The sequence below is a fragment of the Ornithorhynchus anatinus genome, chromosome 12, assembly GCF_004115215.2.
Source record: "Ornithorhynchus anatinus isolate Pmale09 chromosome 12, mOrnAna1.pri.v4, whole genome shotgun sequence".
In the NCBI taxonomy this organism is placed as follows: Eukaryota; Metazoa; Chordata; class Mammalia; order Monotremata; family Ornithorhynchidae; genus Ornithorhynchus; species Ornithorhynchus anatinus.
The window spans coordinates 34,800,304-34,826,654 of record NC_041739.1 but is presented as its reverse complement, the minus strand read 5'-3'; the positions used below and the strand labels follow the sequence as shown (position 1 = coordinate 34,826,654).

Here is a 26,351-nt window from a genome sequence, read left to right as displayed (position 1 = left end):
GAGTGCCTAACTGTGTACAGAGCACCGAATTCAGGATTTGGGAGAGTACAGTTCAACAGAATTAGCGGACACGTTCCCTGCCTGTCACCAGCTTACAGTCCAGAGGGGGACGTAGACATTAATATAAATGAATAGTTTATAATTCGAAGAGTCGGCTGGGTGTTAGTAGGAGAGCAGTGGGGATATGTATGGGGGAGAGAGGTGATGGGCTGCCTTGAATCCAGTGGTGAAGAGTTTCTGCTTGATGCAGAGATGGATGGGCAGTCATGGGAGACACTCTTGGAGTGGGGAGATAATTGCAGGACCATATTTTTAGAAGAATGATCAAGACAGCAGAGTGAAGTGTGGACTCAGAAGGCGGGGAGGGCAGGAAGGAGGCTGATGCAGTAGATGAGACGGGTAGGACAAATGCTTATATGTCATATTTTCCCCCGATTAGACTGTAAGCCCGTCAAAGGGCAGGGACTGTCTCTATCTGTTACCGATTTGTACCCTCCAAGCGCTTAGTACAGTGCTCTGCACATATTAAGTGCTCAATAAATACTATTGAATGTATGAATGAAGTGCTTATACCACCGTGGTGGAGGTTTGCATGACCTAATGGCAAGAGCACAGTCTCGGGAGTCAGAGGACGTGGGTTCTCATCCCGGCTCCGCCATTTGTCTGCTGCGTGACAGATCACTTCTCTGCGCCTCAGTTACCTAAAAGGGAGATTGAGACTGTGAGCCCCACGTGGGACAACCTGATTGTTTTGTATCTATCCCAGTACTTGGAACACTGCTTGGCACATACTAAGCGCTGAACAAATACCATTATTATCATTATTATTATTATTATTATTTGCATGGGAAGCAAGAAGCACAATCTGCACTGGCTGAATTTGCTGCTTGAAGGAGAGAAATGAGTCGAGGAAAGTGCTGAGGTTTTCAGACTTGTGAGACACGGGGAGGATGGTGGTCTTGTCTACAGTGATGGAAAAGTTGAGGGGAAGAGAGTGTTTGTGAGGAAAAAATAATTTATTCAGCCTTATTTACTGAGCGCTTACTACGTGCAGAACTGTACTAAGCGCTTGGGAGAGTACAACAGTAAACAGACACATTCCCTGCCCACGACGAGCTTACAGTCTAGAGGTGAGGAGTTTGGTTTGGAGCAAGGGAAGGCAAGGGCAGGACATCAAGATAGAGGTTTCCCGAGGACAGGAGCAAATGAGACGTTGCAGAGAAGTGGAGAGGTTGGGGTGGAGAGGCAGATAGAACTACTGGATCAGTAAACCTGTGCTGGTATGAGGAAATAAAGGAATAAATGGAAAAGATAAGAAGGCTCAAACCTTGACAAACAATGTTAAAAAGTTTGGTCGATTCTTTATCTAGATACCTCAAGGGTGCTGCCGTGGAAGCTGCAAAGCCAGTAGAGAGGCTAATAATAATAATTCAGATTATTTTATCTAATTTATTTCTGCGTAGCCAGGGAACCATCCAAAATATGAAAGCCCGAACTTAGCTCCAACTTCTGAGAAAGTCGTTTCTACCAAAGTAAATGCAGTGATCAAGGGAAGGTCCCTGGATCGGATAGCTTTCCGACAAAATCTGCAAGCCAGGAGGGGACTTGTCGCTTAGTCACGCTGTCCGGGTAATTCCTCAGAATGTGGAAAATTATTGAAATGTCTCAGGCCTCAGAAGATATCATCACCATCTTCAAGGCGGCTGACTGTGGAAACTACCAAAGTATCTCACTACTCTCTACTGCCAGTAAAGTCTATCAAAATCCTACTGGAAAGGCTAGTAAAAAAAACCGGCGTTCAGAGTGCACTTCTGATAATAATAATAATGTTGGTATTTGTTAAGCGCTTACTATGTGCAGAGCACTCTTCTAAGCGCTGGGGTAGACACAGAGGAATCAGGTTGTCCCACGTGGGGCTCACGGTCTTAATCCCCATTTTACAGATGAGGGAACTGAGGCACAGAGAAGTTAAGTGACTCGCCCACAGTCACACAGCTGACAAGTGGCAGAGCTGGGATTCGAACTCATGAGCCCTGCCTCCAAAGCCCGGGCTCTTTCCACTGAGCCACGCTGCTTCTAGAATCACAGTGAAGCTTTAGACCGAAATGCAACATAGCAGAAGCGATCTCTGCAGAGTGAAAAATACAGAAGAATCCCAGAGAGCAATGCCACGAAGCAGCATGGAGTAGAGGATAGAGCACGGGCCTGGGAGTCAGAAGGATGTGGGTTCTAATCCCGGCTCTGCCACTTGTCTGCTCTGTGGTTTGGGGCCAGTCGTTTCATTTCTCTGGGCCTCAGTTCCCTCATCTGTAAAATGAGGATTAAGATTGTGAGCCCCATGCGGGACAGGAACTGCGGCCAACCCGAATCGCTTGTTTCCACCCCAGCGCTTAGTGCAGGACCTGGCACATAGTAAGTGTTTAACAAGTACCACAATTATCAATACTATATAATTAGACTGAGGCACAGAGAGTCGATCAATCAGTGCATTTTACTGAGTGCTTACTAAGTGCTTGGGAGAGTACAATGTAACAGAATTGGTAGACACCTTTCCTGCCTGTACCAGCTTAGGGTTCAGAGAAGTTAAACGACTTGCCCAAGGTCACACAGCGGATAGGTAGTGGAGCTGGGATTGGGACCCGGGTCCTCTGACTCCCAGGTCTGTGCTTTTCCCACTAGGCCACGTTGCTTTAACCTGGTATCGGAATGGGCTTCTGCTGGATGAGGATTTGAGCAACTCAAGAAGTTATGAGCAGCATTAAAACTCTTTGAGATAATGACCCACGAGCCACCTCTCACTGAGGTCTGTGTGTGATCGGGAGGGATATCAGAAGACATGCAGATGATTAGGAACAGATTTTCAGAGTCAGCATAGCACTATTAACAGGCATCAAGCCTGAAGAAGACCAAGTCTACCTACCCTAGAAAATCCCTATTCAACCAGAGATTTTTATGAACAGGCAGCTTAATGCCAATCACCGGATTCTGCTACCGAGCCAAGACATTATCCAGTGAGTCACATAATGACAACATTAAGTCCAAAACACCTAATTGACCTTTGCAGGACTGACAGTATGCCATCAATGTAAACATTACAATAATGGTGGTATTTGTTAAGTGCTTACTATGTTCTAAGTGCTGGGGGTTACAACGTGATCAGGTTGTCCCACGTGGGGCTCACGGTTTTAATCCCCCTTTTACAGATGAGGTAACTGAGGCACAGGGAAGTTAAGTGTCTTGCCCAAAGTCACACAGCTGACAAGTGGCGGAGCTGGGATTCGAACCCATGACCTCTGACTCCCAATCCCGGGCTCTTTCCACTGAGCCAAGCTGCAGCCCTCTAGACTGTTAACTCCGTGTGGGAATAGTAGTAATAATAATGAGGATATTTGTTAAGCGCTTGCTATTTGTCAAGCACTGTTTTAAGCACTGGGGTAGATACAGGGTAATCTGATCGTCCCACGTGGGGGCTCACACTTTTAATCCCCATTTTACAGATGAGGGAACTGAGGAACAGAGAAGGTGAGTGACTTGTCCAAGGTCACACAGCAGACAAGTGGCAGAGCTGGGATTAGAACCCACATCCTCTGACTCCCAAGCCCGTGCTCTTTCCACTAAGCCACGCGCCTATTATCTTTTGTTATAGTGTAGTCTCCCAAGCAGTTAATATAGTTATCTGCATACAGTCAATGCCCCATAAATATGATTGATTGTTTGAACAACGAGACCGTAACCGTCATCGCGAATGGTTAAATTATAGTGTCTAGCCTTCTATTTGCCTGGGAAACTGGATTTGTCCCAGAAACCTTCTGGTTTTTCAAGCAGTGTTTCCTCTGAATTGAAACCAGCATCAAATTACAAAACCAGATTATCAGCAGTGAAATCCTGCATCGCAGTTCAGTTCCACCAACATCAAGGCAGTGCTCATTGCAATACAGCTTCGGTGGGTATTCAGTAATTCATTCAGCCATATTTATTGAGCACTTACTGTGTGCAGAGCACTGTACTAGGGCTTGGGAGAGTAGAATACAGGAATAGATTAGATTAGACTGTAACCCTGTCATTGGGCAGGGATTGGCTCTACCCGTTGCCGAACTGTACATTCCAAGTGCTTAGTCCAGTGCTCTGCACTTAGTAAGCGCTCAATAAATACTATTGAATGAATGAATGAATGAATAAATGCATTCCCTGCCCACAAAGAGCTTATAGTCTAATGGGACATATAGGATAGGGTAGGACATATCAGTGGTATTCATTGAGCTTTTACTGTGTGCAGAACACTGTATTAAGCACTTGGGAGAGTAGTACAGCAGAGCAAACACTTTCCCTGCCCACAAAGAGCTTATAGTCTAGAGGACTGCAGAGGACATATAAAGAGAATGGATATCCAAGCAGTTCCTATGTGGTATAACAATACAAGGAAACGAAGAGGGAGGGAGGTCAGAAAAATATTTTGACGATTCAGTGACGTCTAATTTCAAAAGAGTGCTTTGCACACGGTCAGCCTTCAATAAATACTATTAATAATAAAAGATACGATGAGGCCACTGATGGAAGAAAATAAAGGTGAATAGGCAAAGCAGGTGTGCCTCATTTTTTTCCCAGTATCTTTTATTTCTTCTTAATCCTGCACTTCTCACGCATGTTGCTCAAAATCTTTTCAGTTAAAAAGGAGTTGTCTCACACAGACAATATTGTCTATTCAGAGGCTTTCTGGCTTGAAAGAAAGGGCCTTGAAGCAGGAAGTCAGTGACATAAATTACAAAGAGAAAAGTTACCTCCCCTCTGAGGGCAAGGCCTTCCCTGACTAAGCCCTTCTTTCCTTTTCTCCTACTCCCTTCTGTGTCACCCTGACTTGCTCCCCTTATTCATCACCCTCCCTCCCGGCCCCACAGTACTTACATACATATTTTATTTATTTATATCAATGTCTGTTTCCCCCTCTAGACTGTAATCTCATAGTAGGCAGGGAATGTGTCTGTTGGTATATTATCTCCCAAGCATAGTACAGTGCTCTGCACATAATAAGCACTTAATAAATATGACTGAATGAATGAAGTTATATCATATTTATTATATCCCTCCCTTATGAAAATAATAATTGTGATATTTGGCACTCACTCTGCCAAGCACTGTACTAAGCACTGAAATAGATAAGAGATAATAAGGCAGACACCAGACACTGTCCCACGTGGGCTCACAGTCTAAGATAATGAATCCCTATTTTGCAGATGGGAAAACTAAGGCACAGAGAAGTTAAATGACTTGCTCAAGGTCACACCGCAGGCAGATTGAAGAGCTGGAATTGGAACCCAAGTCCTCAGATTCCTAGCCTGTGCTTTTTCCTTTTGGCCATGTTGCAGGATTTTGTAAAACCGAACCACTTAAAGTCCTGACTCAAATTTTTTGGACTAGTGATTTATTTTAGGTAGAAAGAAAACCCTTATCCATATTTTACTATCTGTTGTTCCCCTTTAGGCTGTAGGTTCCTCATGGTCAAGGAGCAAGTCTGCCAATTCTATCATATTGTCCTTTTCCATGGGATGAGAACAGTACTCCACATGCAGTAAGCGCTCAATAAATACCACTGATCGATTGTTCACATAGGAAATCAATCGTACTTTGTTGATGGCAATGATTGTAGTAACCCACCCCTTCGAGGTATGGTTTAAGATCATTTCCTCTTGTTCTGTCCCCGGTGTTAAAAAGCAAGTTTGGTTTTTAATGTGCGTTCGGGATTTCCAAGTGAACGAATGAACAGCCTTCTATATGAAATAACTACAAATGTGCTCATATGTGACGGGCTTTTGAGGTTGCCCTTCTTCCATCCTCTTGCCACAATCTCTTGGGACTAGCACTTATTACAGTGCTTTAAACACAGTAAGCGCTCAATAAATACGATGGAATGAATCCCTTGGGACTAGGACAGCCTGGCATCTTCCCTTCTCCCTCTACCCGCAAAGCCAAACTGCCGTCCTCCAGTGAGTTTAAAGAGAGTGGATTTGGGGAGAATAGCACATTTTGAAAACAGCCCATGTTCCCACTATAAATTTTCACTTGGAGCATATTTTGTATTTATCCGTCTATGTCCGCTATTTATATCTGTTCTTTCAGCTCTGGAATAATTGACAATTTATGACTACTGTCTTCCTGATTAAATGACATGTTCCTGGAGGACAGGGATGGTGCCCTTATGCTCCAACAATCGGCTTTGTTCAGTGTCCTGCACATAGAAGGCTGTCAGTCAATGCTGTTACTATGGTTACCAATACACTAACCCATTGTTTTCAGTGATGGTTTTGGGGATCCACCTAAGAGTGAACAAAGTTTATCTTTCTTGGTTGGCTTTTGATAGGTCGAAATGGTCAACTCCTCCTGCAGCTGGCAAGTTGCGATGCCTCGTGTTTCTAGATACAGAGTTTCAGAAACTCTGATTTGCATTTCATTTTCACACCACTTACTTTAACTCAATATCTGACGCTGTCTAACCTAAGGTGACTTCCACTTTTGTTCCTTAAAGATCATTATTTGCGGGCAATCCAGACCTGCTCAAAAGGCAGATTAGAAAACGTAGGCCGGAGCCTTCTTGAGGTATTAAAATCGAGTTCAGCCCATAGTCTGCGGGAGACGTAAAGCTGTGAATGATAAAAGGGAGGAGGTTTTAACCTTCAACCGGGTGGTGTGTGACACTGCTCGGGCCCCATCACGGTCGTACACCAGAAACTCTGTGTGGTTTCCTGAAAGGGCCGGGAGACTCTCTTCCAAGTCAATGAGTTGGTGCGCGAGCTTGCCGCAGTTCGGGTGTAACGTGTCTTCAGTTTAACTTGCATAACGTGCAGGTGCAGAGTTGTTTGTGGTCGCATTCTTTGCAAGGCACAGAAGCTGCCGGCTTTATCTTGTTTAGATGAAAATTGGGGCCATTCACCACCCAGCTGATAGTAAATTCCGTCTAATGCCACGCCGAGCCCAAATGACTTAATGCCTGCTGATTAAATCAAGGCATCACATAAGAATTCAATTATCATTTTTATCCGGATGATTATGATCTCATAAACTGATGGCCCAAACCGTGAAAACAAATGGAGCTTTCCCCCAAGTGCTAGGGTAGACTAATTTAACTGGGTAGATTTAGCACCAGGGGTAACTGATCTGCAATAATAACTTCAGTGCTACATAATAAGCATCAGTCAAGGTACTGCCTTTATGCGTGGTAAGAAGTGACAAGATGTAGAACAGAAGTATACAGTGTATCATAGGCAGAATCTGAAATGTCATTTGAAAAAGCAATTGAAAAAGCCACAAGTGGCAGAATAATAACATGTTAAGTGCTAGGGTTGACATAAGTCGCAGGAGCAGCCTTTAGCCCGAAACAGGGTTCCTATTTTAAGAGGGAGGAGGAGCGGGTGTTTTGGTCCCATTTTACAGATGAGAGAACTGAGGCACATAGAGGTCACACAGCAAGTCTGTGGCAGAGGTGCAATTATCACCTGTGTCTCCTGACTCAGCCCACGCAGGCTCTCCTTTGCAACTCTCAAATGCAGGCAGCCCTAAAATGATAGCATCCGTTAATCTGTAATTAAAGACAAAATGGAGGATCCCCCTTTGGGTGTCACTGAAATTTTTTTTATGGTATTTGTTAAGCGCTTACTATGTGCCAGGCACTGTTCTAAGCGCTGGAGTAGATACAAGGTAGGTTGCACACAGTCCGTGTTCCACTTGAGGCTCAGAGTCTTAATCCCCGCTTTACAGGTGAGGGAACTGAGGCCCAGAGAAGTGAAGTGACTTAGCCAACGTCACCCAGCAGGCAAATGGCGGAGCCACGATTAGACCCTGGGGCCTTCTGACTGCCAGGTCCATGCCGGGATTCACTAATAAAGATTCACTAGGCCACGCTGCTTCTAATGTGACAGGTCTTGAATACTTTCAGTCCTAGACTAACCTTAGAGCAGGGCCTGTTGGAGTGTCTCTACTGAATCTGTGTTGAAATTTGGGGCCACTAGGTCATAAGGACTCACAAGTAGAGCTCAAAATCTGCGTACCCAACTTGGAATTGCCCCAGTCTAGAAGCCCTACAACATGTCCTAGGTAGAAGCTAATAATAACAGTGAAGATGCCAGAGGTCACCCGAAGAGGGGAATTCATAACGTAATTTTTAAGGGGTGTGTTCAGGGGGTTCATAGAAGAGGAATGAGTCTGAGTGAATCAGGTATCTTGATATCACTGACTCATGAAAGATAGCAGCTGATATAAGACAGTGCCTCTGGTCGTGCATGATTTCTGTCATGTCAAGTCATCCATCCTCTCAGCTAGAAAGAAAGTTCATTTTCTTAACCCAGCCCATATTTCAGGTCTACATGAGATCTGGCCATGTCTCCCTCCCACCACCCTGCCTTCCCAAATTGCCCCCATCTCAGAGAAAGAGGTGCACCTTTGCAAGTTTAAAAGATCTTTCCAGAGCTTCCGTGTGAGACCACTTTTTGCCCCTGGGAATGAGGATGGAGAATAAAGACACTGCAGTTATGATCATCTCCCAATACAGTAGTTGTGCACTGTACAAAGTGCCAGGGTTGGATAGACATAGTCCGTGTCCCACATGGGGCTCACAGTCTAAGTGGCAGAGAGAGTAGGCATTGAATCCCCTGAAATTTAGGCACTGAGAAGTGAAGTGATTTGCCCAATGTCACACAGGAAGCCAAAATTAAAACCCAGGTCCTCTAACCCTCAAGCCCATGCTGTTTCTACTAGTCCATGCTGCTTCCCGTGGTGTATGGTGCTAGAAAGAAACTCTTCAACTCCCTACAGCCTGAAAAACATCAATTAAAACTCCCTAAGCAGTCTTCAAGTGCATTATTTTTAAACGTGGCACTTGCAGAACACCGGGAAGGAAGTTTTGTAGGTGATTTTGTCCAAAGCAGCGTGGCTTAGTGGAAAGAGCCGAGCCTGGGAGTCAGAGACCCTGGATTCTAATCTTGGCTCTGCCAAATGCTTGTGGTGGGACCATGGACAAGTCATTTCACTTCTGTGCCTCAGTTCTTCTCTTCTCCCTTCTACTTAAACTATGAGCCCCCTGAGGGCCGGGGTCTGTGTCCAATGTAGTTAATTTGTACCTACCCCAGTGGTTAGGAAAGTATTTGACATATAATAAGCGCTTAAGAAATACCATTAAAAAAACACCTCTCCCCCAAAGAAATAAATACATAAAAAATGAATTTAAAAGGTGTGGAAACTCCTTAAATTTCTCCTCTACTGTAATCAGTGCCAGAGCTCAGGCCTGGGATTTTGAGGACCGGGGTTCTAGCCTGCCTCCACCACTTAACTGCTGTGTGACCTTGGGCTAGTCCCTTAACTTCTGGGCCTCAGTTCCCTCATCTGCAAAATGGGGATTCAGTACCTGTTTTCCCTCCTACTTAAACTATAAGCTCCTTGTGGGACCCGATTCTCTTGTATCTACCTCAGCTCTTAGTGCATTCCTTGGCACGTAATAAGCACTTAACCATTATTATAATTATTAATAGTAGTGTCACTTGGAGTAGCGTTATAAATAAAATATAGGATACTTGGATTCAGTACCTAAATCCTTGTCTTTTGCTAATCAAGCACCTACAACTGTAATAAATTATAAATAACATTCTGTTGTACTCTCCCAGGTGCTTAGTACAATTTTCTTCACACAGTAGACACTCAGTAAGTACGATTGATTTTAATTTCAGTTTTGCACTCAACATTTTTTAGCTTCAGGAATTTTCCTTCAAGGAAATAGGCACAGTTGGAAAAAAAAGCTAGTAGAAAAAGCCTACTGGCTTTCATGAAAAATTATCAAGGCTTTTGCTCAGCTATGTCTAGGGATAGATCTAGTAGCTAGTAAACAGAGTAATTTCTTTGATACATTCTAGATCTTGACCTCGACTTTGAAAATCTCTTTAGATTCTTTAGACTCTTTAGTATAGAAATTAAGATTCTCGAAATAGGGATTCCAAGGCACTAGAAGGTTGATATGGCTATTTCCCCCTAAGAAACTTTATTTCTTAGCACAAATTTTGGCTTTTTATTTCCTCTGGTGTACTGCTGAGGATATGTTACATAGCAATTGTTCCCTTCTCTGCCCAAGTGAGGCCTACGGTTGAACAGAGAGGTTTGTTTTATGAAATACTTCCTGACACCGCAGAATTGGTTCACCCTTCCTTCCACCCTTCTCGGTGTAACAGAAGAGGCAGAAATCTATGTTAATGTTTTGCAGATGGGTAACCAGAGTATGAGCACAGGATCAAATACATTCTGGGAAAAAAAAAATGGGGATTTTTCAAAGGGTATTAACTTTCAAAACGTTAGGGTACGGTTCCGAGAAACGGCATGGTTTAGTGGAAAGACTGTGGACCTGGATTCTAATCTTGGCTCTGCCGTTTACCATCTATGAGACCTTGGGGAAGTCATTTAACTTCTCAGTGCCTCAGTTTTCTCATCTGTAAAATGAGGATTTAATACCCAATCTCTCTCCTTCTTAGACTGTGATCCTCATGTGGGACAGGGACTATGTTTGAGCTGACTACCAAGTATTTACCCCACTGCTTAGTTCAGTGCTTGGCACATAGTGCTTAACAATACCACAGTTAATCTGAAAGGGTTATGTACCTTCTAAAACTCTTAAATACTCTCATTCTGAATCTGCCCCCCCCGCCCCGTGTGTGGAGGTAGAACCTGTATTGTGAAATATTAATCCCCCAAGAGAATTTCCAAGGAAAAGTAAACAAAAGGAGTAGTTTCTTGAGCTTTCAGTGCCCTTAATCTTACTGCAAAATGAGATGAGAAGAATGAAAATGCCCTTAAATTTATATTTTTAAGAGCTATTTGTCCGATCAAGGGCTTAGCTGCATATAAAATTTCAGCACTTCATCGCAGAGGCAACTAAGTGGTAATTGTTTCATGGAGCTATGAGAGCAAACCATCATCAGGGTGCAGTACGAGGGAAAACCAGTACTCTAGAAAAAATAGGACATGTAGTGGTGTTAATATTTACCATACCAAGGGTGCAGTTCATTGAACTAAGTCAGTGAAGTGACTCATTCCCTGTTCTCATGGAGCTTATGCTCTATACTTTTTATTAGGTGGGTTTTTAGAAACAAATATATTCCACTTTTAAAACACCCATTTTCTTTGATATTGAAAGCTCCTCGAGCATTGGTATTGTGTCTTCTATCTGTTATATTCCTCGAAGCATTTAGTACAGTGCTGTGCACACAGTAGGATCAGAATGATTTGGTGTGGTTTTGTGATGTCCCTTAGAAAACATGGTAATTAAATCAAATGACTTAATAAAGCAAATTGAGTATTGGATTTTCTTAGAAATTGATAAAAAGGAGCGATCAATCATATTTATTGAGTGCTTACTGTGTGCAGAGCACTGTACTAAGTGCCTGAGAGAGTACAATATAACAAGTACAGTGAGAAGGTTGGCGTTAGAGGAGTGAAGTGTGCAGGCTGGTTGGAGTAGGAGAGGAGCGAGGTGAGTTAGGAAGAGACAAGGTGATTAAGTGCTTTAAAAGTGAGGAGTTTCTATTTGATATGGAGATGGATGGGCAACCATTGGAGGTTGTTGAAGAGAGGGGAAACATGGCCTGAATGTTCTTGTAGAAAAATGATCCGGGCAGCAGAGTGAAGTATGGATTGGAATGGGGAGAGATAGGAGGCTGTCAGAGAGGAAGCTGATAAAATAATCAAGGCACGTTAGGATTCAAACAATTTACAGTCTAGAGCATTTTCAAGAATGCCTGAATGATGATGATGATGGTATTTGTTAAGCGCTTACTATATAACAAGCACTGTTCTAAGCGCTGGCATAGATACAAGGTGATCAGGTTGTCCCACATGGGGCTCACAGTCTTAATCCTCATTTTACAGATGAGGTAACTGAAGCACAGAGAAGTGAAGTGACTTGCCCAAAGTCACACAGCTGACAAAGTGGCAGAGCCGGGATTAGAACCCACGACCTCGGACTCCCAATCCTGGGCTCTTTCCCCTAAACCACGCTGCTTCTCAAATTACTAGAGCTGTCAGTAAGTTAGGTTTTTATGCTATTTGACTAAAGTTGTTTTCGTTTCAATAGTTTGTCTTTAGATTTATTGAATTATGTGTTAAATCCTCTCAAACAGCCAATTCATAAATTGAGAATTGATGATATTGTGTGACACGAGAGAAATGGCATACGATGTTCACACTGAGCAATAGAGGCAGTAATGAAAAAGGTCAAATCAAGAATGGCTATTTTGACAACAAACCGCTGTTCAAACCAAAATATTCAGGATCTTGACTTGAACGGTCTTAACGAGATTGGTTTTATATTTAGATTCAAAACATTTCTAATAGAATTTAGTAAAATGGCGTAGTTAAATCAAGTAACAGTTGGCCATTGCATAGCAGTTCTAAAGAATATAATCCTTGAGCACCTTTCATGAATAAACTTTCTGTGAGAGAGGTATGAAAAGCAAGAAGACCCTTAAAGTGACTAAATACAGAAGTGAAGATGTTTTTGATAACCACAGAATCAGTTTGTGGTGCAGCTACTTTAGAGCTGTAAACATTGTTCCAATTACATAAAAAGATGAAACAAGGCAAAATAGACCACATTTTTTTTTTTAAAGAAGTTTGCCCGGTGAGGGTTTGAAAACTTTTGCTGCTGCTCTTTTGGTCTCTGAGCATGTCAGATCAGTTAGTGCTTTGAGGATGGTTTTGTAACTTTAAAACTATTATAAAGAAAGGCTTGGGGGAAAATGGTGGTATTTTTCATCCAAGTTGTCTAAGAAAGTAACCGTTTTTGATTTTACTTTCTGAACTGTTTCTGACTACTTAAGTTTGAATCATTCACAATGAGGACGTGAATGGATTATCCATGTGTAAAAAAAATTCCTGATGGGCCAAAGGGTCTTCTGGTTTATTACAAAAAATAAATATGGACATGAATCCTGTGGATAATGCAGAAATATTTAGGGAATGTTTCTTGGTTAAGGCATTAATTGGCAAATGCACCACAATTAACTGAAAAATAATATTGCCTAAAGATTTGGTTTTCAGGTTGACTAAATAAAAGATGAGTTCACTCCTCAGGAGGTGGTTTCAGAGTTGGCGATGAGCCCTTTGTTTTTCATAAAATGATGCCTTTTTTTGTTGTTATGAGTTGTGGGAGAATTCTGAACTGAGAAAAAATGATGTTGATTGTTTTAGCTCGCATTTTTTCACCAAACCTCAAATATTTGAGAAAACGTCTCAATAAATAGTGACAGCCATGATTTCATTGCAGGTTGTAATTGGGAAGAATTCTACATGACAGAAATTAGATCATAAGGTTTTTTTAGCAAAATGAACAATCTTAATTCATAGTTTGTATAGGCACTCAGTGTGACTGCAGTATTTAAAGTCTCAGGGTGATGATTTCAGGCACCTAATAATTTTTAGTGTAGCATGTCTGTGACTTCCTATTTAAGTGATCCAACAAGGGCAGTGTGGCTTAATGGATAGAGCATGGGCCTGGGAGTCGGAAAGACCTGGGTTCTAATCCCAGCTCCACCACGTTCATTCATTCAGTTGTATTTATTGAGGGCTACTGTGTGCCCTCTACTAATCTCTTAGGAGACTACTATATAACAACAGTCACATTCCCTGCTCACAACAAGCTCACAGTCTAGAGGGGAAGGCAGACATTGATATAAATACAGACATTAAAAAATTAACAAATAGAGGGATCAGAATGAATAATGCGATATAATGAGGTATACAACTGAATATACATCCATACCCATAACATAAGTGTTGGGGATAAGTAAAAAGTGCTGGAGTTGGCTGTAGGGATGTTCAGAGTTATGAGAAGGAGCATGGTGTAATGCATAGAGCACGGGCCTGGGAGTCAGAAGGTCATGGGTTCTAATCCCGGCTCTGCCACTTCTCTGCTCTGTGACCTTGGGCAAGTCACTTCAAGTCTCTGGGCCTCAGTTCCCTCATCTGTAAAATGGGGATTGAGACTGTGAGCCCCACGTGGGACAGGGACTGTGTCCAACCTAATCTGCATGTATCTACCCCATCATTGAATACAGTGCCTGGCACGTGGTTAAGCGCTTAACAAATATCATAATTATTATTATTCATCAGGGAAGGTGGGGTTTTTGGAGATTTGAACACAGGGAAGGCTTTGGTGGGTTGGATTGGAGGACAGAAAGGCAGGGAGACCAATGGGGGAAGGCAAGGCAATAGTTTAGCCACAGTCTGTCCAGTGATCTCTGGGTCACATGCATGACACAGGGCAGAATTACAAAGGAAGATAGGTATTAATGGAAATAAATGGGACACATTCAAATATGGTTACTATACATGGAGGTTCAAACAATGGGAGAGAGAGACACACACACTGATATTGACAGAAAGGGATAGGAGAGCAATTGAAAGAGGGAAGAGGAGAGAGAAGTTGAAACTTCAGAGGAAAGATATGAAGGGGGAAAAACAAAAAAGGAAGGTCTTTGGTGGTCTCACATAGTACATAATATACTATCAATCACACTTATACCTTCTATTCATACAGAAAACAAAGCCTCTGACAAACTATTACATTAATCTTCATGTTATGCTCATAAAGAATAGGCCAGGAAGTCCTGCTTCACCTATTTCCCAGTTGAATACAAGCCAAGTTGAGCTAAAGAAAGGTTAATTACCAATCCCCCTTATTGGGCTGAAAGTCAGATGACAACAATTGATTGACTCCCTGATTACCACAGGGCCTTTAGAAAGCAGGAGGTAGTTGCTCAGACGCTTTGTCAAAATACCACAGTTGGCTTACCAAGAACAAGAGATAACATCATGTTAGAAGTAAAATTTGGTTGTTCCATTCAAGGCCTCCATGGAGCTGTTTCACCCAAACAAATTGTATTTCAAAAATATGTAGCATTGCCTTTGTTTTGCTTGCAGGAAGATGACAAACTTTTCTAATTGTACATTCCAAGTGCTTAGAACAGTGCGCTGCACACAGTAAGCGCTCAATCAATACAACTGAATAGGTAAATAAAAACTGCCTAGCCGAGCAGAATCAGATGTTTGAGCAAAAGCATGGTCAGTTCTGGACCATAGATACTTCTTGGGGAATTTCAAGCTACAAGAAAGAGGTACAGAACCAGAAAGAAGCAAGCAATCCAGCAGAGTTAACACCTTCTCCATATCAGACTACTAACTGCTGGGTCAGGGTCATACCCTTGATTACTGCATCTGCGTCCTTGTTGATCTTTCTCCCTCCTGTTTCTCCCCACTCTAGTCCACACTTCAGCCTGCTGCACAGATAATTTATCACCCAAAACATTCAGTCGATGTATCTCCATGCCTCAAGAACCTCCAATGGCTGCCCATCCACCTCCACATCAAAGAAACTCCTTACCTTTGTCTTCAGAGCACTCAAACATCTTGCCCCATCCTACCTGACCAATCTACAGCCCAGCCCGCACACTCTGCTTCTCTAGTGTCAGCTTATCCACTGTACTACGATCTCGTCTGTCTCCCCGCTGACCCCTTTCCCTCATCCTCCCCTTAGCCTGGAGCTCCCTCCCTCCCATATATGCCAGATCACCTGTCTCTTCACCTTCAAAACTTTTTGTAAGGTCACATCTTCTCCAAGGGATCTTCCCTGACGGAGCCCTCTTTCCCCCAGCTCACTCTCCCTTCTGCAACGTCTGGGCACTTCCATCTGAGACCTTTGGGCATTTGATATTCACCCCAACCCCATATTTGTAAATTATATGTTATAATTTGCCGACTTATATTAACGTCCATCTCCCCCTCTAAATTGTAAGCTCATTATGTGCAGGGAACGTGTCTCCTAATTCTGTTGTATTGTACCCCCCCAAGCTCTTAGTCCAGTGTCCTGCACATAGTAAGTGCTCAGTAAATACAACTGATTTTGTGATGATTTTCAGGGATTAAAGCAATCTATCAGGAATCAGCATCTAAAGTTGTAGGGTTGGATAGAGTAGATTTAATGCTTTGAATTGCATTCAGAAACAGATCAGTAAGGGAGGAATAGAATAATGAAATATAATGTAGTCATGCACAAATGCCTATATTTTTTCTCTGGAGGTAAGGAGATGTAATCATTATTATTCTACTAGGAATAATGAACAGGTAAAGTGATAAGATGCATCCTTTTCTTATACCCATACTAATGGGAAACCAAACGGTTTCTTCCTATTCTGTTTTTATTGTAGCCTCCTGTCCAGCGTACAGGTTCTGTATTAATACAATTAAATGGTCCGATGACGATATTACCTATTAGCAGAAAGTGAAGAAGATTTGAAGGACTTATTACTACAAGTTAAAGAATGAGTTCGTTAACGCTGTTATACTGTACTTTCCCAAGCGCTTAATACAGTGCTGGGCACGCAGTAAGTGCTCAGTAAATATCATTGACTGATCATGGTTTTTATTAAGCATTTACTAAACACCGAAGAATGGTGCTAAGGTCTGGGATTGATACGATGTGTTCAGATCAGACACAGTCCTTGTTGCACCCACTCTCACAGCCTAAGGAGGAAAAGCGGGTATATTATCCCCAGTTTACAGGTGAGGAAACTGAGGCCCAGAGGGATTATATGACTTGTCTAGTGTTGCACAGCAACGCAGGGACAGAGCTGGGGTGTTGAGCCAGGATTCCTGATTCCCAGTTCCCTGCTCTTTCCCCTAGCCAGGATACCTTTCTTATTCCTGTTAGAGGAACACAGTGCAAGTTCTTTGTTGTTGGTTTTTTCCAATCCAGCTTCTCTTTAGTAGTTCTCTCACTATCAAATATTTATTCACCTGTGTCCTCTTTGGATGGGAAGATTTGGGGAGAGAATCTTTTTTAAAGTTACATTTTCCCAGCCCCTCTTTGTGAAAATATGCTCTCGTCTTTCATTGTTAGAAAATAAAGTCGTTAGTGGTTTGTTCATTTGATAGCATTTGTTTTTCAAATGACTAAGGGTGAGCAGTAGTACCCTTTGCAGTATTGCTAAAGGAAAGGGGGCCCTTAACTCTTCTCCCACTGGGGCTTCACACAAAGCAAATGAACTTGGCAGGAACATAAAATGAATGTGCAATGCTGGAACAGAAACCTGTACCATCTGCATGTTACCCTCTGTAATCTATTTAAGTGTGGAGTTGGTTTTTTTCCCTTTTAGCTTTCGGGCCAAAAGCGTATCTAGTCATTCTTCCTTGAAGCCTTTTTTTTTTTTTTCGGGTTGGAATCTTAATTCTGCCTACTACAAAAAGTGATTGTGAATTGTGCTCAGTTGCCGAAAATATCTACACGTTGTTGCAGTCGCTAGGTTTATTTTTGCTTGAAGTCACTTTCCTGTCTGACTGCTTTCCTCAGCTAAAAGACTCCACAAGAAGCTCACTTAAAAAGCATTCTATAAACTCTTCTATGAACTGTCTAGTAGAAAAATCCATTTTGCTATATTAAGCTTCCCCACAAGGGTATGGCTTCATTCAGAGTATATTTTGCTCTGGTACAGTGACTGCTTTCTCGTTTGTAATCATCCGATGGGAAAGCAGGAGGCTGTAGTTTTTCCATATGTATGCCAAGCACAGCTTCTTTAGGGCCATGAAAAACACTTGTCTTGATTCATTCCATGAGCCCTGGCCTGTTCTTCCTAAGTTGTTCTTCCTCTAGACTTTAAGTTCGTTGTGAACAGGGAACGTGCTTGCCAACTCTGTTAAAATGTACTCTAGCAAGCGCTTAATACAGTGCTTGGCACACAGTGATCGCCCAATAAATGCAATTGATTAAAAATTTCTGCAGTGTTGGAGGAAGGTATTAGGAGAGGGTGCAGAATGCAGATTTGAACGAGGCTAGAACAGAGGATGGAAGGCTTAGTACGGAGTTCTGCAAACAGTAAGTGCTCAATAAATATAGTTGATTGATTGGTTTAAGAGATTTAGGCATCAATAACCTATTTGGGGCACAAGTAGTTATCTTCAGGAGTGGTGGGTTTGTGCATGGTTTCATTATTCACAATTTTTCACCCCTTTGCTTTTCCCTCTCACTTCTCACAGCAACATTAAAGCGAGAGACAGAATGGGATTTCAAGTTGAGGTACCTATACTGCATTCTGTCGACTCCATTTGGACCTATAAATAAGATGCTAATAGGTCATTTCTGGAGGAGATAATAAATACAATGTTGCCAAGGTTATTGAAACTTCTCAACTACCTGAATAAATGTAATTTATTTATATTAACGTCTGTTCCCCCTCTAGACTGTAAACTCACTGTGGGCCGGGAATGTGCCTGTTTATTTTTATATCGTTCTCTCCCAAGCGCTTAGTCTAGTGCTCTGCACAACAGTGAGTGCTCAGTAAATGCAACTGAATGAATGAATGAAGGGTGGGACACAGTGTGATCTCCTGGGTTCCCAGTGACCAAAGTGTGGCAAAAATTTCCCGGGAGAAAGACTTCTGAAGTTAAATGGAAGTGACATCAGCATCTCCACGTAGAATGGCAGCTTCTATCTTTCTCTCCTTTTATGTCTTCCCAACACTTCTGGGCAAATAGAAGAGATACATGGCAGCCTCCAAGGAAGTCAATCAACCAATAGCATTTATCAAGCACCTACTATGTGCAAAGGACTGTACTAGTTGCTTCGGAGGATGCAAGAGAATTAACGGACATGATCTCTGCTCTTAAGGAGCTTACAGTCCTGTGGGGGAGGCGGGCATTAAAGTAGATTTCAGTTCAGAGAAAGTTATAGAGCTTATAAGATGAACCCATGAGGGCTATTGGGGGTGAGAGTATTGAGGTCACAAGGGGCCTTCCCCAAATAAGCCTTCTGTTTCCCAACTTTCTCACACTTCTGCATTGTCTGTGCACTTGGATCCATACTTTTTGGGCACCTGATATTCACTCCACCGTCAGTCCTACAGCACTTATATATATATATATATATATGAATTATTTATACTAATATTTATCTCCCTTTCTAGGCTGTAAGTTCACTGTGGGCAGGGAATGTGTCTACCCACTGTTGTTAGAAGCAGTGTGGCTTACTGGATAGAACGTGGGCCTGGGAGTCCGAAGGATCCGTGTTCTAATCCCGGTTCCACCACGTCTGCTGCGTGACCTTGGGCCAGTCACTTCATTTATCTAGGCCTCAGTTACCTCATCGGCTAAATGGGGATTAAGACTGTGAGCCTTGTGTGGGACATGGACGGTGTCCAACCTACCTTGTATCTACCCCGGTGCTTAGAACAGCACCTGGTACTTAGTAAGCACTTAAAAAATACCATCGTCATTATTAACCCGAAGTAATGTGTGTGACATCATGGGAGTTTCAGGCAAACGTATTTTTAGTTTCCACACCAGAGCTGTAGGTATATGAATGGATATTTACCGGTCTAGAGGGTTGTCAATAGCAACAGTCTAATTTAGATTGGCCCTGAACAATATCCTGCCATTAAATGACAGGAAAAACTGGAATGTGTGACCAAGGGAAATTGCTGAGCCTTCCTCCTCCTCTCCAGGCTGTGTCTGTGATTTCCCAAAAAGACTTCTATCACAGGCATTGTTAGAAATGGAAGGCTGTTTAGTGCTTTTGCCAATTTCCATTGCAAGGACAGGTTATTTCAACCCTGTGTGGCACCCACAGTCTCCTAAATGATCCAAGGCCTTTGTGTTTCCTTGCACATCTTACGTCTTCTGCTGTAGAGGTTGTTCCTTCAGCACATTTGCATAATCGACATGCCCAGGCCGAATTGGGACCTGATCATTCTTCTCTGCTTTAGCAACAGGGTTTAGAATTTTAGTTTCGTGGGCTGTGATTTCGGGCTTATTCTTCTGTGTGGCAGAGAGGGGGAATTCATCATAAAAGCCGAAATTAATGGCTTTTGACTCCCGACCGAGTTGAAGTCAGGAAAGCAGTTGGCAGTCTGAGTACATTAGATGACATGAAATGAGCCTGCGTGACTAGAAATTACTTCAGGGTTTTCTTCTCCCTTGCCGCTCTTGCCTTGCCGCCTGCATCCTTCAGATGATAGCCTAGGAGAGATCTGCAGCCTCCATACTTCCAACATTCGTCAACTCCCTCTAGATTTGTTCTTCCTCTCACCCCGCTAGCTGTAGTTGCCCTTAAGGGAGACTTAAGGGCTCCGTTTTGAGTCTCCATCTCGTCCCACTTTTCACTCTCCTTTTTGGGTTGCTCATCCATTTTCATGGCTTCGGCCACCACCTCACTGATGAAGACTCCCCAGAACTACCTCACTGGCCTTTATCTCTCACCTCCTGTGCAATCGCACATTTCCTCTCGCCTCCAGGACATCCCAACGTAGATGTCCTACTGGCAACCTTAAGCCACTAAAATGCAGCTCTTCAATAATAGTGTTGGTATTTGTTAAGCGCTTACTATGTGCCAAGCACTGTTCTAAGCACTGGGGTAGATACAGGGTCATCAGGTTGTCCCACATGAGGCTCACAGTCTTCATCCCCATTTTACAGATGAGTTAACTGAGGCACCGAGAAGTTAAGTGACTTGCCCACAGTCACACAGCTGACAAGTGGCAGAGCTGGGATTCGAACCCATGACCTCTGACTCCCAAGCCCGGGCTCTTTCCACTGAGCCACGCTGCTTCTTCAACCTGCTTCTTCACAGAGGAGGTTGCTCTTCAACCTCCCTCCTAAAACCTCTCCTCCACCTGAGATCCTTCACCTTGTCTTAATGGTTAGCAGGATTTAGGCAGTGGTTTGCAAATCACTCCTAATTAGATTTCCAATTTCACTCGGTTGTGGCCTTCGGCCTAACGTCAAAATACAATCCACGAAATCCTGCCGTGCTAATTTTATATAACCCTGACTGAGCCCTCATTTCCCCTACTTACTCTCCCTTCCGTGTCACCTCTACACGTAGCTGTGTACCCCATAAAACACTTTGATGCTCACCCCAGTCTACAGCGCTTATGCTTTAATTATCAAGCAGACACTCCTCATCATTGGCTTCAGTGCTCTCCATCACCTTGCCCTCTCTTACCTCACCTCCCTTCTCTTCTTCTACAGCCCCCGCACTCTGCTTCTCTGGTGCTGACCTTCTCACCGTGCCTCGTTCTCTCCTGTCCCGCCGTGGACCCCTGACCCTCGTCCTGTCTCTGGCCTGGAAAGCCCTCCCTCCTCGAATCCGCCAAACAACTATACTTCCCCCCTTCAAAGCCCTACTGCAGGCTCCCCTCCTCCAAGAGGCCTTCCCAGACTAAGGCCTTCCCTTTCCTCTACCCCCCTTCTCCCCTCCCCACAGCACTTGTGTATATATGCACATATCTATAAATTCTATTTATATTACTGCCTGTTCATTTGTTTTGATGTGTGTCTCCCCCCTTCTAGACTGTAAGCCCGGTGTGGGCAGGGATTGTCTCTCTTTATTGATGAATTGTACTTTCCAAGCTCTTAGTACAGTGCTCTGCACTTAGTAAGCGCTCAGTAAATACCATTGAATGAATCAATGAATACCATTTCTCTTATCTGTCATTTATTTTGATGGTCTGCCTCATAGACTGTAGATAAGTTTACATTTTTAATCTGCTGTGTGGGTCATTTTGTGAAAACATCACCTGCCCACATTTCCCCATTCCACCAAAACCTCCAGTAGTTATCCATTCCTGCCTGCATCAAGCAGAAACTCCTGGCGATCACCCTCAAAGTACTCCATCATCTCTTTCCCTCTTTTTACTTATCTCTTCTTTTCCCACTACATCTCAGCTCACACTCTTCACTTCCATTGAAACTTATGGAGCCTTTTCTTATGGTACTTGTTAAGCACTTCCTATGTGTCAGACACTGAAGTAAGGGCAGGGGTAGAAACAAGACAGTCAGGTGGGACGTGGTCCTTGTCCCAGATGAGCCTTACATTCCAAGTCAGTGAGGGGAGAATTTAATCCCCATTTTGCAGAGGAGGTAACTGAGGCCCAGAGAAGTTAAGTCCTGGGCCCACAGCAGACCAGCAATTGAGGCAGAATTAGAACTCAGGTCCTTTGACTCCCAGGCCCATGCTCTTTTCACTAGACCACATTGCTTCTTCCCTTGTTGGAAGATGCCCTTTTTCTCATCTTTCCTAATTCTGATCTCTTGTTCACACTCCCATTAGACTGTAAGCCCGATTAGATTGTAAGCCGGTCATTGGGCAGGGATCGTCTCTGTTGCCGAATTGTACGTTCCAAGCACTTAGTACAGTGCTCTGCACATAGTAAGCGCTCAATAAATATTATTGAATGAATCTGGAATACCTTGCCCGCTCAAATCCACCAATTCACTGTTCTTTCCATCTTCATAGCCCTTCAACACCACAACTAAAATCCCAACTCCTCTAGAAGGCCTTCCCGATTCATTTCCCTCCCCACCCCTACCCAGCCACCAGTCATTTCCCCTGTCTACCACCTTTGCACCAGTTCCACACTTGGACACCCCTAGCATTTCTGAACATACTGATTAACATACCCTACTATCTAAGCATTTACTATTTACTCCGCCCTGCAACCATTTTTACTTTCTCTTCAGTTCCAGGATCTTTTCTCAACTCTGTCAGCTCAAAACATAGACAAAGACTGTGCCTGATCTAATTAACTTGTACTCAGTACAGTGCCTGGCACATAGTAAGTGCTTAACAAATAGCATAAAAAACGGTCTGTGAGGCTGCTTCTCCTAATTAGCTGTGGTCCCTGGCTCTTATCCCATTCCTTCCCCATGATTGGCTGTATTACAAATGGAGGCCCCCGCAAAGTATCTGGTACTTTTTATGCTATTTGTTAAGTGTTGGGGTAGATACACGACAATCAGGTTGGATCCAGGCCCACCGGGAGGTCACAGTCTTAATCCTCATTTTACAGATGAGGAAACTGAGGCAAAGAGAAGTTAGTGACTTTCCCAAGATCATACAGCAGGCAAATGGTGGAGTCAGGATTAGAACACAGGTCCTCTGACTCCCAGGCCCGTACTCTATCCACTAAGTCACGCTGCTTTTCCTAGAGGCTGATTGGCCCCTCCTCTGAAGGGTCAGCAAGTCCTTAGAGGCAGTCCTGCAATAATGATGGAATACATGAGACACCTGACTATATTTTTTTTACCTTAATCATTGAATGGTTGTCAGCTCGTGTTGGCAAGACCACTTATCAGCTGTCAGTTGTAGTAGTTCCTTCTTGATTTATCTTGGCCTAGATTGGAGCTAGTTTCACAGTGGTGACAGTTATGCTTTCCATTGTTTTATCCAGTGATCAGTTCCTTGAGCAAGTTCAGACCCCAAAGATATTCTTACCAAGAAATAAGATTGCCACCTCAAAAGCCCTAATAGAAGACTGTTGAAGAACGATCATTTCCATTATCAACCCTATTCTCTGCGCGCTGTCTCTGCTGAAACATTTTGTTTCTTAAGATGCACATTTATATCCTTTTAAGATTTACATCCATCTAGGTCGTTTTAAAAGGTGGTTTTTAAGCAGTATTGATTTTCTGCCTGAATTATTAATAAGCGGAATGTTTTGCGCTCTACCGTTCCTAGAAGAGATCTTGATGAAGTCATATGATAGTTTGGCTGTTATCTGTGTATTTTTCTTCAAGCCCTCTCCTTCTTAGATTGTGAACACTATGTGAGATAGGGGCTCTCTCCAATCCGACTTTCTAGTCGGAAATCTAGTCCAGGGTTTAGTACAGTGTGTGGAGCCGAGTAAAGTGTTCAATCAGTGCCACCATAAATTTGCTGTTTTTTCTTTTTAGCTAATGAAATTCACATGGAATCTCCATCCTCTATTTTCAGCTAATCAATTTCATTTTCTTTATCTTTTGGATCCAGTAATGATTATGGTATTTGTTAAGCACTTACCGTGTGCTGACCAATGTATTAAGCGCTGGGGTTGACCGAAGATGATCAGGGTGAACACAATCTCAGTCCCACATAGGGCTCACAGTCTAAGTAGGAGAAAGAACAGGATTTGAACACCCGATGAGGAAACTGAGGCACAGAGAAGTTAAGTGGCTTAGCCAAGGTCACACAGGAGGCAAGTGGTAGAGCTGGGATTAGACTCCAGGTCCACTGTCTCCCAGATCCAGGCCCGTTACATTGGACCACATTAAACCTCTCCGAGTGATTGTACAAGTGATATATAAAATAATGATAATGTTGGTATTTAAGTGCTTACTACGTGCAGAGCACTGTTCTAAGTGCTGGGGTAGATACTGGGTAATCAGGTTGTCCTATGTGAGGCTCACGGTCTTAATCCCCATTTTACAGATGAGGTAACAGAGGCACAGAGAAGTGAAGTGACTTGCCCACAGTCACACAGCTGACAGGTGGCAGAGCCGGCATTCGAACCCATGACCTCTGACTCCCAAGCCCGGGCTCTTTCCACTGAGCCACGCTGCTTCCTGGTCCTAAGTCATGGTCATGAAATAATGAAATCATGAAATAATGTACAGGGACTTCCCAGTGATGCTCCTTAATTAGTTCCGTGAAAAGAGTAATAAATGAAAGAGTGTTAAATGAAATACTGTTTCCAAGATAAAATAATGAAAAATGCATTGAGGCATACCCAAGATCCATCATTATCTAATACCAAACGGCTGTTGAAATGGGCTTTTAATCTCTGTAATTCATTTCAGGCAAAATACATTTAAGATTGAGGGGTGCAGTGGAGTTGGAGTGCCAAAGGTGTGAGATGTTTGAGCCAAGCTAAACTTGACTCATGCCGCAAAACTAGACCATTATGGAGTGGGGAGCCCAAGGAGAAATAATGATATAAAAACGCCATAGTGCTATTATGAAATAGTGCTAAATGAAGAACAGTAAAGGATGAAGCACTGTGCAAGGCGTGTATTGATTCCGATAAGCATCCTTCTTTCATTTTCTGGTAGTACAGTTCCCTGCACTCAGTAAACCCTCAATAAATACCATTGATTGATGAATTAATTTTCTCGTATCCCTCTAAGACTACTCTGAAAAATGATGACAGTCCTAAACTTTTGGGAGAGTGCAGCAGGGGTTTTCTAGGATTCTCCAAACAATCCTTCTCGATTAGATGGAAGAAGTTTCCACTTTACAACCTAGCTCTTTCTTTTCACTGGAGATGTATTGGCAATGTGGGTTTAGCAATGAGAGTTTCAACGATGGAGGTGTGTTTAACGACAAATTTAGGACAATTGATAGAGAAGTGGGGTGGCCTAGTGGATAGAGTACGGGCCTGAGATCACAAGGACCTGGGTTCTAATCATGGTACCACCGCTTTCCTGCTGTATCACCTTGGGCAAGTCATTTTACTTCTCTGGGACTCAGTTACCTCATCAGTAAAATGGAAATTAAGACTGTGAGTCCCATGTGGGACAGGGACTAAGTCCACCCTAATCTCACTGATCTAACTCAGGGTTTAGTACAATACCTGGCAACCTAGTAAGCACTTAATAGATACCATTAAAAAAAAGATTTACGGTAGCACTTCTTTGTACTAAGGGAGTTATGAAGAAAAAATGGATTTACTTGTGTTTTCCTTATTTCTGAAAAGACCACACTGTAAACTCCACTAGACTGTAAGTTCCTTGAGAGCAGGGATCGGGTTTTCCAACACTTTTGTATTGTACTTTCTCAAGTGTGAAATACAGTGCTCTGCACACAGTAAGCATTTAAGAAATACCATTGATCGATTGGACAAAAAAGTGACTAGGTTTGAACCTCTGACTGGATTCTTTTGTATTTATATTTTTGGTCTCTCCACAGGATACCCAGGATACTCAGGAACTGCCAGACCAGTCCATGGAGCCTGTTATAGATGACTATAAGAAGATGGGAACTCTTTTTGGTGAACTCAATAAAAGCCTGATCAGCATGGGTTTCACGAGGATGTATTTTGGAGAACGGATTGTGGAACCAGTAATAGTCATTTTCTTCTGGCTTATGCTCTGGTTCCTTGGCTTTCAAGCTCTTGGACTAGTGGCTGTCCTCTGTCTTGTCATTATTTATGTGCAACAGTAAAAATGGCTAAATGACCTGTGGTTTGACACCCGGTAACCATGCTATGTGATGGTGAATCTATGTATTTAAGTAAGTAACCCCTGCAGAAGATGGCTTTTTTCCAACTGTGTGACTCGATCATGTCGTAATTAACTTTGGAGTGGATTTTTTTTTAAATTTACAGTCAATCCTTGTTTGCACAAGGACTAAATTTATCTAGTTTGTGAGTTATCCAAGCCCGGTTGTTTCTCCTCCTCCTTCAGTGCTTTACTTCCAGAAGATGAACTGGGCAAAAAGAGAAGATGAAATTCAAACCAGTCTTATTTTTTTTAAGGTATTTGTTAAGCACTTACTGTGGGTCAGACACTGTCTGCAATGCTGC

The 26,351-nt window shown here is 42.9% G+C and overlaps 1 protein-coding gene across 1 annotated transcript in view; it reads left to right on the top strand.

Moving 5' to 3' along the window:
- FAM241A (family with sequence similarity 241 member A) overlaps positions 1 to 26,123 on the top strand; it is a 55,622-nt gene extending 29,499 nt beyond the window's left edge. Inside the window, exon 2 of the mRNA XM_029076344.2 lies at positions 25,736 to 26,123. Coding sequence (XP_028932177.1) covers positions 25,736 to 25,990 — 255 coding nt within the window. The 3' untranslated portion in view covers positions 25,991 to 26,123. The remainder of the gene's footprint in view (positions 1 to 25,735) is intronic.
- Positions 26,124 to 26,351: the final 228 nt, after the last annotated feature.